The sequence below is a fragment of the Halyomorpha halys genome, unplaced genomic scaffold, assembly GCF_000696795.3.
Source record: "Halyomorpha halys isolate HHAL.00 unplaced genomic scaffold, Hhal_1.1 Scaffold88.1, whole genome shotgun sequence".
Lineage (NCBI taxonomy): Eukaryota > Metazoa > Arthropoda > Insecta > Hemiptera > Pentatomidae > Halyomorpha > Halyomorpha halys.
Window position 1 is genome coordinate 512,297 of NW_027114863.1, and position 16,051 is coordinate 528,347.

The 16,051-nt window shown below is 35.1% G+C and overlaps 3 protein-coding genes across 6 annotated transcripts in view; 2 read left to right on the forward strand and 1 right to left on the reverse strand.

The window, feature by feature from the left end:
* The window catches only part of LOC106677135 (uncharacterized), a 167,332-nt gene that overhangs the window by 69,697 nt on the left and 81,584 nt on the right, over window positions 1-16,051 (reverse strand). The gene's annotated exons all lie outside the window — the stretch shown is intronic.
* LOC106677137 (uncharacterized) lies at window positions 1,212-9,846 on the forward strand. 2 transcript variants are annotated; one of them, XM_014414864.3, is made up of 3 exons: window positions 1,212-1,559; window positions 5,020-5,298; window positions 9,520-9,846. In XM_014414864.3, the coding sequence occupies exons 1-3, from the start codon at window positions 1,266-1,268 to the stop codon at window positions 9,529-9,531; spliced, it is 585 nt and encodes a 194-aa protein (XP_014270350.1). In that variant the 5' UTR covers window positions 1,212-1,265; the 3' UTR covers window positions 9,532-9,846. The 2 variants fall into 2 exon arrangements, with proteins under 2 accessions (XP_014270350.1, XP_014270349.1); XM_014414863.3 differs by having other exon boundaries at window positions 9,546-9,846.
* Window positions 14,715-16,051, forward strand: part of LOC106677136 (uncharacterized protein PF3D7_1120000) — a 24,159-nt gene continuing 22,822 nt past the window's right edge. The window contains exon 1 of one of the 2 annotated variants that reach the window (XM_014414862.2): window positions 14,715-15,118. In XM_014414862.2, coding sequence (XP_014270348.1) covers window positions 14,813-15,118 — 306 coding nt within the window. In that variant the 5' untranslated portion in view covers window positions 14,715-14,812. The remainder of the gene's footprint in view (window positions 15,119-16,051) is intronic. The other variant, XM_014414861.2, reaches the window with a different exon arrangement.

Here is a 16,051-nt window from a genome sequence, read left to right on the forward strand (position 1 = left end):
TGCCAGGGACCAAGTCCCCACAATCATGCACAGTCTCAGTTTAAGGCAAAGCCAGGGACCAAGTCCCCACAATCATGCACAGTCTGAGTTTAAAGCAGTGCCAAGGGCTAAGTCCCCACAATCATGCACAGTCTGAGTTTAAATCAGTGCCAAAAGCTAAGTCCCCACAATCATACACAGTCTGAGTTTAAAGCATTGTCATGAAGGTTATTATGAAGGTATTTTTATGTTTAGTGAACAAAGCATTTACTTAATATATTTGAGAAATTAAATTTTATTTTTTTTGAATAGACGGCTTGAAACCAACGGCGGCCCCACCATCAACACTATTTCTCAATATTGTAAACATTTCGGCTGGTTCTCCAAACATCAGCTGCCAAACTATTCTACTTTGATTTCCCAATAACCAAATATTAAACAGAGGTTGCTGTTTTTTGGGACAACTCCACAGACATCAGCAACCAAACAATTCTACTTTCGAAGCTCAAAAAAGGCAAGAAAGATACTATGGCGTGATAATATGTATAGCTCTCAGTACGCTACATAAAACCCAATTTCTAAATTACCCGCCTCCAATAAATACCAACTGAAGTATCCTTTCATATTGTTCTTGGTCAGTCGATAGCATGAGTAGTTTTATTCATTTAATTTCATTTCTTTTGTACAAGTTAATAAAGTAATTTTTGTTTCAGACTCTACATTTCCACCACGTCGTTCCAGAGATCAAAGATGGCTGGTTTCTACACCATGACAACCCACCTTGCCGAACATCGCTAGCCACCATCGAAATTATGCCAACACTGGCACAGTCGCAACCTAGCTCCCAGACTTTTGTTTCACCGAATCACACAGACCTTATCCAAGCAGCTTCGGCGGGGTCCCTTAAATGCCTTCCCCACGAAGAGTTCCAGAGAACCTTTGAACAATAGAGAAAACGCTGGCAGTTTGTGTTGATGGCCGAGAATCATATAAACCATAAAACTTTAAGATCACTTAACAAATATGTTTAGTACATTTTCAGTTCTGCGACCGGTGTTGAAACTTTGTCGACGGAACATGTATAAATTCCAGCTCATACATTCTGTTGCATTTAGAATATTTATAATCTTTATAGTCAACCGTTAACTAATTTATTGACTAGTTTGCCTTGGAAAGCTGTATGGCAACAATTATTTAACTTTAATTTAATTTCTCCAACATATGTTATTAACCTAGACCAAAGAAATTACAAAATGGCTTAAAATTTTTCACCACAATACCTCACTATGACTAATTCATTCGGAAGGACAAATTCCTTAACTGAGGAACCGCTTCCAATCTTGGAGGAACTTACGAGGTTCCTAAAATTTTACCTTGATCCCGGTGAAGCCAAGCGAATTCAGAAAATTGCAAAATACCACGTTAACCACCCGGATGAGGATATCAAAGGTTTCGTTAAGGATGTCCTTAACACCTTAAGCGAAACCTTACAGTTGGACAGGCGCGGACTCATTGAAGCCACCCAAAAATTAATCCAAGTATATAATGAGCGGATGAAAAAAGCTGAAGACAGTGATCCAGTTTGTAACATTTATAATAATTGTCTTACCCAATGAAAACTAAGCACATCTTTAGTTTTCGAGTCCCCACCTCGCTTCCTCAATAAAAAAAAACTTATCATCCAGGCAGTGGTTATGTGGGAATTAGATCAATTAACTTCAAAGTATAAAATACTTAAATTATAAATGTGCTTGGTCTCCATTGGTTTGAAAACTTCGCGTTAGTTTACAAAAGGATTAATAATAATTTAACAATCAAACTCTATACAGAAATAATACTGAATTATTTTGGAGGTGGCCATAGGGAGGGGGATACTACAGTTGCAAATAGGGAACCTCTGGGTTATGAAAAGATTGTGCCCCCTCTATTTGATCAAACGTCCGTCAAACGTGGGTCGTCCGTAGCCGAGTGAGTTAACCCTTCGTAGGGGGCGGTCAAGGATTCTCAAAATCGGGGCGCGGTGAGCCCGACAGGCACACGATACATAAAAATTCGTCCCTAATCCTAGTCCCTAAATCGCCGTATTTAATCAAACCAAAAATTACCGATCATCTTGAGGATATAGGCAATTAGGGAAAAATATAAAATAAATTTAAAACATTTCTTATTTTTTATTTAGGTACAGAAACCAAAAAGAAGTCAAAATGCGGAATTCGCATATCATGGTTATGAATATAAATCAAAATAGGACCTTTTATCCTCGAAAAAAAATTCAAAAAGGGGTCAGAAATGAAGTTGAAATGTGTGGAGACAGAAATAAGTCGGATTCATCGTCCATCAAAGCCGATAAGGATCGCAAGAACAGGCTGAAAAGCATGTTGCTTAGAGTGGTTTCGCATGAGGGGCAATTGGTTGCATTTCACACTGGAGTAGTTCGTGAGCCGATGTATTCCTGTTTCCACCATGCAATCACAATATCTGGACCGCTTTTGGAGGTGGGGAGGGGTTGATTTTTGACGATCATCTGACGGGAAGGATCTTGAGACGAATTTTCAAGGAGGTGTGAAGGCCGGATTTCAGCTGGCTTCTTCGCTGAAGTTGTCCGATAAACAGTTCATGTGACAATTCTTTGGGGAAAACTCTACTTGAAATTCATCCTAATTGATTTCCGAGGTGAATAACCAAGGAATTGATACTTCTCAAGTTCAACATAGTGTGGAGAACAATCATTGGCCATCGATGTGTATTTCGTTGCACGTTGTATGTGGCGCATATTTGGTTAGCAGTGTCCCCTCCAGTTTTGTAAGCATTATAATAAGTTATGACCTCAGGTTTTTTTTCTCCAGTACTGTTATCAATGGCTTTGGTTCCGAGCACACAAGAAACCAGGGGTACGCAATGATTCTTGCATGTGACATAGGTTGCCAACACTTTTTCGTCGTTAAAACCAAAAAGGCCGGAATATTGTGGTCTCTCTATAGAATATTCCTATCAGAGAAATACTGAAATAATGATTGAAGAATTTAAAAAAAAATTAAGAGGGGCGATTAACCTGAAAGACACCAGAAAGGCGCAGTGAGCCTGACAGGCACACGATCCCCATTCATAAACGGTAATAGTACCTGAGGAACATGACTCTAACACAAGTATCGAAAACAGCGAAGTGCTTGACCTTAGGTTTGTAACGTAATCGTGCGCGGTGAGCCTGTCAGATCAAACCACGTGTGACGCCCTTTCTTGACGGCAGGAGGTAAACTGACTGGGCGGGTTGGAACCACCCCACAAAGTTAGGAAACTACTGGGAGGTAGGGGTCACACTCGGCCCCTTTTTGGAAGAGACAGCAAAAAAACGGAACCCTGTACCTGTCAAATCAGCCGCGCCCGATGCAGGGATAAAGCACTAGATTTGACTGCCTCGTTAAAGCTGCAACTGGACTGGGACCATTCCTGTGGTGGTCCCATGAAATAAAAATTTGACCCCTTACCATGGTTAGAATAGGGTGGTAGCCTATAGATAACCCTCTCTCCTCTCCATTTATGAAATTACCAGAAAAGTGGTCATAAAATAATTGGAGTCCTATATTGCCTAACCAAGGTTGGGGGTCAAAGTTCTTAATTTTGTGGGACCGCCACTCGATGAAAAAAGTCAACGTCCCAGGCCGGATTCGAACCGGCACCGCCAATAGACATCAAATTGGTAAGACTGTGTCTTAACCACTGAGCTACAGGCGGCCCAGACAGGACTTTATATATTGTTAAGATTTAAAATTTTATGATTATTAGAACAAACGATTATTTTAAGGTTGTGTATTTTTTTTGCAAAGAATGGGGAATTTTAGATCGTAAAGAAAAGAGGGTGGGAAAATGATTAAAACACTTTTCAATAGATTTCAGAAAACTGAAGCAGGTCTGTATATAAGAAGAAAAATGAGTTGTTAGTATTTGTCATTGGGATTCTTGTGCAGATTAAATAGAGCATTGAACTTATACTTATGGAGTAGAAATTTCGATTTTAAGTATAGATAAGATGTTTGGTACTGCAATGCCAAAAACAATTGGAGAATTTTAGAGCAGAGTCAGTCAGAAGAATAAAAGTACTTAAATAACTTTTAGTTCCTCACTTCTTGTCCCGGGCTAGGCCTTGATGAATCCTTGCAGAAAAGGACGAAATGTCAGTTTCAATTAAATAGTTTTTCTACATTTTGTATGAGGAGAAAATGGTAGGGAGTGCGGTCAGTAATAAGCAAAAATTTATTTATTAGTTCCAACGTCTCGGCCATAATTTAAGGCCTTCATCTGGGCTAAGGACAAAAAAACAAAATAATAAATAATAAGAAGTAAATGGAATTACAGAATAAAAAAAAAAAAATGAGTTGTTAGTTTTTGTCATTGGGGTTTTTGTGCAGATTAAATAAAGCATTGAACTTGAAACAAGAAACATAAGAAGATAATAGATAATATAGACACATAAGCAGTATTTAATAAAATGCATAATATAATATTAAAGATAAGAATGAAATAAGAAAATAATTTTGATATCAAAATCAACTAAATAAACATATGTACAAATTGGAAAAATATTTAAAATTTAAGTAATATTAAAATGATAAAGAAAAACGTATATGTGATTAATTAAATATTTAAGTATAATAACAAAGTTGAAAAAGTAGAGCTATAACAAAGCTATATAAGCTAAGAGTAATATGTAATATACATTACAGTAATATGATTCGGTGGTTGTGGGAGAAAGTATACTAGAAGTTCTGCACTTCCATTTAATCATTATGGTTATTAACATTGGCATTAATTAATTAATAACTTTTTACTTATTTGTGTTCATCAGTAACTATCTTCTCCTGGAATATAATCCACGATCAGCTATTAACTCATCATATTGTACTTTTTTGACAGCCATCCGGACAACCTTCAGTAGTTAAAAAATACAGTTAAATTTTTTTTTTATTATTTAACTTTTCCCATTCCTCAATTGAAAATAGGTATTGTTTTCCTAATTCCATGGTTCCTAAAAATTTTGTGTAGGTATGCTCAAATATCTCGGTATGCGGCAGTATAAGAGAAACCGCTGCAAAGGATCTGATAGAAGGACTTGACGCGATAATACCAGAAGCCAAAAGGTCCGATCTCAAGGTCCGAGCCAGTCACGTCTTGAAAGAAGATTTAGATGATTTTGTGAATGGATTTCAGGAAGATTTGGTCATTTTCATGGAAGAAAGGGAAATCGAGATCACCTCTAATTTAAAAGCTAAGTTGAATGTATTCAAAAACGAGCTTGTAGAGCTGAGTAAACAACTGAGGATGGTAACTAAATATACAATTTTTTATTTATTTTTTTATATTTTTCTCAACAATAAAATCGCTAAACCTGCCGAGGAAAATAGGCCGGTTTTAAACGGATCCGTTAAGATATCAATTAAATATTATTTTTAATGGAAAACATTAAAGAACATTTAGAATAAAATGATGTATTAAATTTTTTTTTTGGTTGGCTCTACAGACCATTTGGTCCCGCCTAAACCAGCCTTCTCCATGCCTGCCTATCTTGAGCAACTACTTTCCAGTTTGCTGCATGCAGCTCATTCACATCTTTGTTGATTCTGTCGGTGCATCTGGTGTTTGGCCTCCAACGAGGTCTCTTACCTACCTCACTGGCAATCATTTTTGTGTTGAGGCGTCCTTAACCTCCTTGCCTTTATATTGAGAGATATTGATTGACCAGTCTCTTCAAGCAGTTCACCGCTAGTTCTCCTCCATACATACGTTATAGTACAAGAGCCCAAGAGGAGAAAAAAGCCCTCACCCCACTTTTTGACCACATTAATGAAAACTATGTATAATTATTAGTCAAAATTTATGAGTCTGCCAAGTATAGGTAGAGGGAATAAAAAGTGGCGGCTGTTTCAACACGATAAAAAAAATTAATTTTTCATTCGGATAACTATATCTTAAAAGTAGCCATAACACAAGAAAACCTAAGAGAATGTCATTTAAAGTAGAGAAAATTTGCTAAAATATGAGCCCTAATAGAGTTATTTACGTTCGATAGTTCTTGAGATATAGCTTTTTAAAAAGCAATATTTCATAAAAATGTTGTATGGAACGTACTGAGTACGATCAGTAGTTAGTGAATTTATTTTGAAAAATCTATATCTCAAAACCATTTGACGCACAGATGTCTATAAGCAATCAAATTAAAGCTAGTTTAATGAGCTATAGTTTGTGACGTTTATTTTCGTAGGAGTAGTAATTTTCATAAAATTTGCTAAAATAAATTGATTTATTGTTTTTCAGACAAATTTTCATTTGTCAAATTTTTATTCATATGTGAATATCATAAAAACTACTACCCCTACGAAGATAAGTGTCATAAACTACTTTATAGTAAGTTAAATATCCTTTATTTTGAGTGTTGGCAGACACTATGTGCGTCTTATGGGTCAAGAGATTATTTTTTCAAAAATCTAACATTTTATACGAACAAATAGAAATTAACATTTTGTGAGTTTAGTTTGTCAAATATCATAAAAACTACTACTTCTACAAAGAAAAACATACTAACTATTTTATAGCACATTTAACTAGCTTTAATTTGAGTGCTGGCAGACATCTGTACGTCCAATGGTTTTTGAAATAAGGTTTTTCATAAACCAAACTTATTGTCCGAACAACTATAAATCAATTTATTTTAGCAAATATCACGAAAACTACTATTTCTACAATGAAATATATAGTATAAAGTAGTTTAATATAGTATAAAGTAGTTTATGACCTTTATCATAAACTACTTTATACTATATTAAACTAGCTTTAATTTCGTGCTAATAGACATCTGTACGTCGAATGGTTATTGCTATATGGTTATGGCTATATTTACATTATTATCCAAAAGAGTATAAAAGTGAATACAAAAACAAAATAAAATTTAGTTCAAACCCCACGTAGTCCTTGGGTGCACTTCTGCCCGAACATAAGGTTGTCTGATATTTCCTTTCCATCTCACCTTTCCCAGAAGTTTTAGGATGACACCTGCAACAACTCTCTTATCCAGGACGTGCTGAAGATTCGCTGCTACGAACTCCACTATATCTCCACTTCTAGTGTTAATGACCGTCTATTGAAGTAAAACACCATAATTTTGAAAAACAAAACATATATGACAACATTTCTCATATAGCGATATCCCGGTTCAAATAGTAAAGACAGAGGGCCTTTAAACTATTACCAATTCACATTGAGATATAGATTTCTCAAAATAAATTTACTAACTACTAATCTTTCAGTAGATTTTTAAGACATTTTGCTTTTTAAAAGGGTATATCTCGAGAACTATTGGACGTAAATAGCTCTATTATGGCTCACATTTTAGCAAATTTATTCTCCTTAAAATAATGCTGTTTTAGATTTTCGAGTGTTGTTGGTAGTTTTAAGATATAGAGCTCCGAATGAAAAATGTTTTTTTAAGGTTTTGAAACAGCCGTCATTTTTTATTCCCCCTGCCTATACTTGGCGGACTTTTCAATTTTGACTATTAATTATACCTAGTTTTCATTAAAGTAATCAAATATTGGGGTGAGATAACAGCCTTTTTTTCTTCCCGACTCTTGTACTATTACGGCTCTGGTCCCATAGTGTACGGAGAACATTCCGTTCCGATATGTGGATTCTGCTCCCTAAGCTACTTGTTAGATCCCAGTTCCTGCAGCTTTAGATCACAGCTGGCTTTATCCTGGCATTCCCTTCTGCCTTTTCCATGTGTGCTGTTTTTGTGTCCCCTAAATTATGATCCTTATCATTCTTTTTACCGAGTTATAAGATCTTGGAAAGACTTGGTTTCCTGAAATCCCACAATGACTTGGAATCAACTGTAGAACCACACCAGTGTCAGGTCGTAGAAGAGGGATTTACATTTCAAAACAGTATTTGATAGGATTTCCTTTGTGTTAGCTACAGCAAGGATAGCCACTTGAGAGTCAGCGAGGATAATAACATATCGGTCTTGCCTTCATGAAATTCAAAACGTTAATTGTTATTCCGAAATGTTTGAGGACCGTTATATAAAGCATCTGGGGCGGTGTGCACATCGTACAACGTTCACTTAACCCTCCCTCCTCACCAACACTGCGTTCAAATTAATCCACGCTCGTTTCAGATCTACTCATATTAGTCACTATGGCTATATCTTCCCGTCCTTATGTTCCAAATGATACTCTCACCTGACAGGTTGACTAACAGCAATTTCAACAGTTTTCTGAGAAGTACTAGTTTAATAATTTTCTCGGTGTAAAAATTTAACATTTTTCTTTTACTAAAGTACGGTAAAATATTACAGTTACCTAAAATTTATATCCTACTCTTAACCATTCATCCAATACAAAATTGTCATAGGATTAATATTGGAAATACCAAGAATGATCTTAAGCTATTACCCTGTAGCCGAAAAGCCTGTTCTAACAAACCACTTCTGTCTCTCCAAAACTGTACAGAGTATGTGTAGGTAAAACCCTATAATAGACATGCTCCAAAGTTCTGGAAAGTCAGAAGCGGTTTTTGGAAGAGACTTTTAATAGTTATACGAAATGTTAAAAATCAGAAATAAATTAGTCAATAATTGTAGTGACGAATAAATCTATCTCACTGACGAAACGTATAAATCGGTTCTATAATGTTCAACGATTCTCAAAAGTTTTTCTATCAAATTCCTTAAAAGGATATTATTTATCTAAACTTAAATTAAAAATTCTTTTCTCTCTTTTTAATACTATTTGATAATGTATCAATTTAATTTATTCCATAAACAACAAAAAGGAATAAGCTCAGGTTTTCGATAAATTTATCCTGCGGGATTTGAAAATGTGTCAGAACTTAGCAGCTTTATCTAGTGGGGCCTGCGAGATAAGATATTGTCTGTTTGGAAGGCAAATAAAAGAATATATATATTTATTTTAGTAGTAAGAATTTAAATAATTATTAATTTGAACGGCTTCAATTTATTATCTATTTTTTTTAAATATTTATTTATTGCTAATACTTATTGCTATTACAATTGCACATTATAATACATTTAGTAAATCTGATCCAAGTTAAATTGGAGTGTTAAAGGCGTGTAGAGAAACTACCCATTGGTAGCACACTAATGACATTTTACATTAGCTGGTCTCGTGGCCATCTTCATTTCAGGCGCCTCGGAGGATTGTCGGGAATGGAAGAGGATGCAAGATTAGAAACTAGGGGGTTTGAGTGGTTAGAGAGTTTATAATGGAAGGAGTGATATCTGGTTCGGGCTAGATCGGTTACATAGGGAACATTAAGGTCTTTATGTATGATTTGTGACAAAGTAAGGAGCATTGAGGATTTTACGAAGGATTTTGGATTGTAAGGATTAAATACGAGAGGAATTCGAAGGTTTAGTGGAGCCCCAAAGCTCAACTCCATATGTCCAAATTGGCCTTATTACAGTCATGTAGATCAGTCTTTTGTAATAAGTTTTATCTAAAATTAAATACATTTTTTATATTTTTATAGATGGTAAAATAATCTATTCGAAACAGGCCAGCAAAATCAATCTTGTCGTAGAAGCACTGTCCGAAGAAGACATTCCCGAAGATACGAAAAAAGAGATCAACAACTTGGCAGAGCAGATCATGAACATGCTCAAGAGCAATTCGAGGCTAACTGCTGGCGCGAAGGAAGACGTGAACAAACTAACCGAAAACGTGATTAGGCTTGCGGGACCCCCTGCGACGCCCCGTTTGAAAACCGCTCTTAAAGAATTGCAAAATACTCAAAATTTCCTGTACGGTAAAGGTACTAAAGAAAAAAGATGTTTTCAATAAACAATATTTTTTAAGACTTTTTTTTTAAAATACTGTTTCATGTTAGTGTCCTTCTATAGCACCGGAGGCCAACAAGTCGATTGCCGATCTCGCACGCAGTGTCTGTGGTGGAATTCCGCTTCCAAGCCATTATAGAAGTTATTATATTAGTCTAGGATATACACCTAATTAGTATTCCTTCGTTAGAGACCTGCAAACTATAACCACAAATTTTGACTTATCCTTAGTTATATGTTTATCGTTAATAGTTGCCTACGCTCAGCGGAGAAGGGGGTGAGTTGAAGGAAAATAATAAAAAATAAACATAATCGCAAAAGGAAAAAAAGATAAAACAATAAACAATTGCTCCTTAGGCGCCATGTTATTTTTTCTTGGAAATAACGAAAACCCCGAAACATTATGCCCTCAATATAACTAAAATATACCCCTATATAAACAATTGTTGAATTATGACCACTGGCGAATACCTTTACATGTAGATAACAGAAAACCTAGGGGTGTTACCTACCCACCTGTTGAATTATCGTAATATTCCGTGAACAACAACAAAAAAAACATAAGTAAATTAATACCTTGAAAGTAGAAAAAAAAACAGCTGAACTATATGTACAAAAGTTTAATAATAATAAGATATGTATATCAGAGAATGAAAAAGGAAAAAAAAGAATTCTTATCAATTAATAAAACAATTAAAACTTATAGGTTAACTTAAGTGCTTAACCTTAATAACTATTATTATATTATTTCAAAAATTTTTGAGACAAGGTAATTATTTATTAAATAATCAAAAATTAGTATCCAATTCTGTCTCAACACTTTATTTTTCAGTAGTCCAACGTTTCGGCCATTCTAGCCATCTTCAAGGACATCTTCAATACAAGCTCTTCCTCACATTAATTTAAAATTTCTTTTGCAGGCTATTCTGCCTAGGTCTGCTACACCACCATATAACAAACCAACTAACTAAATATAAATGGTGAGGAAGAGCTTGTATTGAAGATGTCCTTGAAGATGGGTAGAATGGCCGAAACGTTGGACTACTGAAAAATAAAGTGTTGAGACAGAATTGGATACTAATTTTTGATTATTAAATAAACTTAATAACTATATTTACATTATTATCCAAAAGAGTATAAAAGTGAATATAAAATAAAAACAAAATAAAATTTAGTTCAAACCCCACGTCGTCCTTGGGTGCACTCCTGGCAGAACATAAGGTTGTCTGTAATCTCTAATGATGTAATGCAGCAACTCTCCTATCCAGAACGTGCTGAAGATTCGTTGTTACGCACTCCACTATATCTCCACTTCTAGTGTTAATGACCGTCTATTGAAGTAAAACACCATAATTTTTAAAAACAAAACAAATATGACAACATTTCTCATATGGTGATATTCCGGTTCAAACAGTGAAGACAGAGAGCCTTTAAACTATTACCAATTCACATTGAACAATCTGTTCCAAACTGTCGCCTTCACAAAAACAAAACCCATTCGTCAAAAACATATCGCTCGTGTTTTTTATTTTACCATGGCAACCGTAATAAAACTCAGTCTTCCCATTAATGGTACGGTAACTAAGTAAATTCTAAATCTGTCTTCATCTGTAGCTACTTTGAATTAATAAATATTATTAATAATTATCCATGTTATTTTAATTCCCCTTAACGTGAATTTTTTGGCCCTTTAAGTAATTATCGTTATTTTTACTTAGGAAGTTACGTATTATATTTGGTACTGTATTTTTTATTTTTACGTGGGTGGTTTTTTATTATTGATATTTCATTTATATATCTCACAAAAATCTTCGGTAAATAGAAAATTTACGCAAACTCGACCTTGAATGAGCTAAATTCTTTACGAAGAAGGTTTGTTGAGACTTGTAAAAAAATAACATGAATAAATAACACTCATTTCCGATCGGATACGGCTGCTGTGGAAGGAAGATGCTGAGAAGACTCGAGGTTGATCCACTTTGGACAGTTAACATTCCCTTAGTGAATTCTGCTCATCACTCCTTGTAACAGCCGGGCCACATATCAACTGATTGCTCTGGCTGCAAAAATGACAATGAGATAGCGGAGAAAACAATGAACAAAAATGTATATGTACAATTTTTTTTTTTTTAATAATTTATTTATTGTTATTTACAACTGTATACACATATATACAACAAGTAAATTTGCTGTAGGTGACATAGTGACATTATAAAAACATGTGGAGAATCTACCCACGGATAGAAGTCCAATAACATTTCTAGAGGAGAAGATCTCGAGGCCATCTTCTTTTCAGGGGCCTAGGAGGATTATTAGGTAATGAAGGAGAAGCCAGGTTAGAAACAAGTGGATTTGGGTGGTTGAGAAGTTTATTATGGAAGGAACGGTATCTGGTTCTGGCCAAATCGGCAACATATGGAACATTGAGGTCCTGATGGATGACTTGATTTGTGACAAAGTAAGCAGCATTAAGGATTTTGGACTGTAAGGATTGGATTCTGGAGGAATTTGATGGTTTAGTGGAGCCCCAAAGCTCAACTCCGTATGACCAGACAGGCCTTATAATAGTCATGTAGATCAGTCTTTTGTAATGGATTGGCAATTTAGACAGTTTGTCTAGTAAATGTTGCAATAGTCGGAATCTACGAGCAGTTTCTTATCTTTTTAGTCTTGTATGAGGATTCCATGTCAGTCGTTTGTCGAGATGTAGTCCTAAGTAACGGATCTATTCGACAGGAATAAGTGGGGTATTATTAAAGGATATTGTAGGGGAAGAGGTCATGGGTTTACGTCCAAGGGTAAATGTGATTTGGTGGGATTTATTTTAATCCTCCAGTTTTGGCACCATTCTTCAAGGGTGGTGATGTGGGATTGGAGGGTTTGGGATACAATGTAAGGATCATTGTTCACTGACAATAGACATGTATCATCGGAATACGTGGTGAGGATTGTGTTAGGATGGGTTGGAATGTCAGCTGTGATAACTGTATATAGGATATGACCAAGGATACTAATTTTAATTCTGAAAAAGAGGCTTAAAGGCAGGAACAATGAATAAACAAATAACAGACACTCCTAATCAGATGTTTTTAGCAGTAGCATTACCGTACCACCTATCCAAGTCAGTCGTCATGACTACGCTCTAACATTAACAGAAATCGATGAAGACGAGCCAAAGAAACAGCTGCCTGGTAACCAAGGTGACAATAACCACAACATAGAAAATATTGTCGAGATCAAACTAAATAACTGTAGATAAGAGCAATGAAGTTCTCCTACTCTATTCATCGCAGAGCTAAACCTAATGTTAGATCCACATGCAGGCTTTATAAATTAATTTTGAAAACTTTCAACTGATAGCAAATACTCAAAGAAACCAAAAATAATAGTAAAAACATGGTATTAACCTAGGAAGCGTCCATTGAAGAAAACAAGAAAAAATGTAGGAAAACTTCAATAATTTACAGTAAATTAGAACATGAATTTACTGACAATACTCAGAGGTGAAGAGACATCCTGTAGATACTGAAGACCTCATCACAGTTTGGTGATCAAAATTAAAAATTTCAAAACTCTTCAAGGAATGGGAATAAACGAAGGGGATAGCTCAGCCAAATAATTAAAATGAAAAGCGTACTCAAAAAAGTCGGACGAATTCGGGAAAAATTAAAGTCTGAAAGAAGCCTTATGAGAAATGCGCAGCGTAGATTCAAACAAGACACACATCTACCTTCTAAAGGGACTATACCTACCTTCTGTATGGACTATACCTAACTTCTATAGGGACTATAGTTAACTTCTATTGCGACTATACCTACCTTCTAAAGGGACCTATACCTACTGATCTTTTGGAGCACATCATATTGGACAGTGAGGCTCTCGAGGATACAAAATGAGAATGCAACATTGGGAAAAAATTGGCAACACGAAAGGTACATTTGAAAAAAAGGAAAATTTGTTTAAGCTTCCAACTAAATCAAATTTGTAGAGATTCCAAGAAAAATGTGATTAATGTAATGTATGTATTTTTTGTTGTCTAAAATTACCCAAATTGCAGACGGAAAAACTGTTCATGCTAATGACCATTTATGATTACATTCATTTGTAAAATAAATTATTATTACTTATATTATTCTGACACTACTGTCCTACAAAAGGTGCCTCCTTCGCCACAGCCAACCAATCCCCACGATCTCATACTCTCTCCCTCTATCTTTGAACGTCCAACCTCCTTAGATTCTCTTTCACATTTCTCATCTATATGAATCAAGGACGTTCCCGTTTTCCATCCGGGTTCCATATATCATTTTCTTGGGTATCCTTTGATCCTCTCTAGATGTCCTATCAATTTTATTTGACCTCTTTTCATGAATGTTGGGTTCCCAAACAGTTCCATCAGCTCCTTCTTCTCCAAATCCCATTCTACAAGACTCCTCCCGATATCATTTTCAATACCTTGATCTCCCAGGAGTTGAGCATCCATTCCGATTCTCTCGATTAGGGCCATGTTTCACATCCATTCATAACCTGGCCATAGATGGTGTTTTGTAAATGAACACTTCAACATTATTTACAGTAAAAATAACATTTACTTCCCGCTGGTATCCTGGCCTCTATTTTGCTGCCTACTTTGTTGCTGTCTGTACCCAGGTTCCCCAAGGACTTGAACGGGTATTTATTGTATTTGTAAAATAAATAGAAAGTGAATTATGAAGTATCAAATAGTCCTCTAGTGAAAACTTTGACTTAATTTTGGAGTTATCTTCTATTACAATATTTTATAGTAACATACTGTAAAGATATTACTAAAAAAATATATAAATAAAAATCATCAGTGACCTTATCAAACAAAGCATAAGTTTTAATTATTTCAAGGTAAGAAAATCTTTCCAACATGTGAAGGGACTCGATCCCGTACAAATTATCTATTAAAATAAATGACCGACATGTATCTGAAGCGTTGAGTTGGAGAAATAAATATTTACGATGTACTCTAGAACAAACTTTGCTCTTGATTTAGATGATGGCAATGCAGAGCTTCCTTCTTTGGTCGAATTAATACAATTCCTCAGATTGTACCTCCAGAGGAAAACAACCGAAACCGTAGAGGAGTTGGCTAAACAGCTGGTCCTTAAACCAGACGAAGACACCAAAGGTTTCGTTAAGTTCGTGCAGAGTGCAATCAAGGAAAAGATAGAAGATAACAGGGAAAAAATGAAGAAATTCATTGAGGACATATTTTCTGATTACCTAAATCACATGCAAAACTCTGAAAGGCATAATACTTCAAGGGTTTGTAACTTAGCTTCTAGAAACACAATATTGTTATATAATTTGGGGGCAACATTATGCTATAATCGCGACTAAAACGAAGCGCAATATTTCCATTATTAAAAGTTTCCAACATCATCGTAAAACTTCCAAAATTAATTTATTTTTTATAATTTTTTGTACTTTCAAAGCTTTGAGCACTGATAATGACTTCATGTACTTCAGAACAAATATGACGTAAATGGTTGAAAAGCCTTAAGCCGTAAATTCAAAAAAACATAACCTAAAAATATCTTTTTTGTTCCGAAGGTTGCTAATTTTTCAACGACTTTTACAGTTTTGCAACCTAACTCATTCAATTTATTTTCACTAAAATAATTATTTTTTAATTGAAATGAAATTAATAATTTAAATTGCTTCCTTATTGCGGGTTAAACTAAATGTAAATATTTTAAGAAGAAATAATGCCTAATGAACCAGCTTGCCTTATCAAACCTTATTAACTATGATTCTTAAAATAGTGAAATCCCATTTTGGATTGGTTTAATGCTTATTAACTGAGGGAATAACAGCGCCTTAAGGTTTCTGAAACTAAAGTAAACGTAAAATATTCGGACCGAAAAAGGATGTGTTAATGGCTCAACACTCAACTGAGGGAACTGCATCTGGTAAATATAATTCCCGTTAAAGCGTGTATGGTTGTGGGAATTAGTAACGAACGAAACGTAGATGGGAAGATTGCGGTAAGTCTTATTCAATAGATTTGGGTATGGAGGGGCATCACTTGACTGATGTGTGAAAAGAACGATTGGTGGTATAGGCATTAAACCTTTGGGCATGGAAACTTTATTATTATTGCTTTTTAACAACGGCCCGTTTGTTATAACTGGGGGGGAGGGGTAAAATCAGGGTAAAATCATATCTCAAAAATATAGATATATGTAGAATATCTTT

Coding starts and splice junctions, on each gene's coding strand:
- LOC106677137 (XM_014414863.3), top strand. CDS start 1,266: ATGACTAATTCATTCGGAAGGACAAATTCCTTAACTGAGGAACCGCTT. Junction 1,560..5,019: donor AAGCTGAAGACAGTGATCCA/GTTTGTAACATT, acceptor AATTTTGTGTAG/GTATGCTCAAATATCTCGGT. Junction 5,299..9,545: donor TGAGTAAACAACTGAGGATG/GTAACTAAATAT, acceptor TATTCGAAACAG/GCCAGCAAAATCAATCTTGT.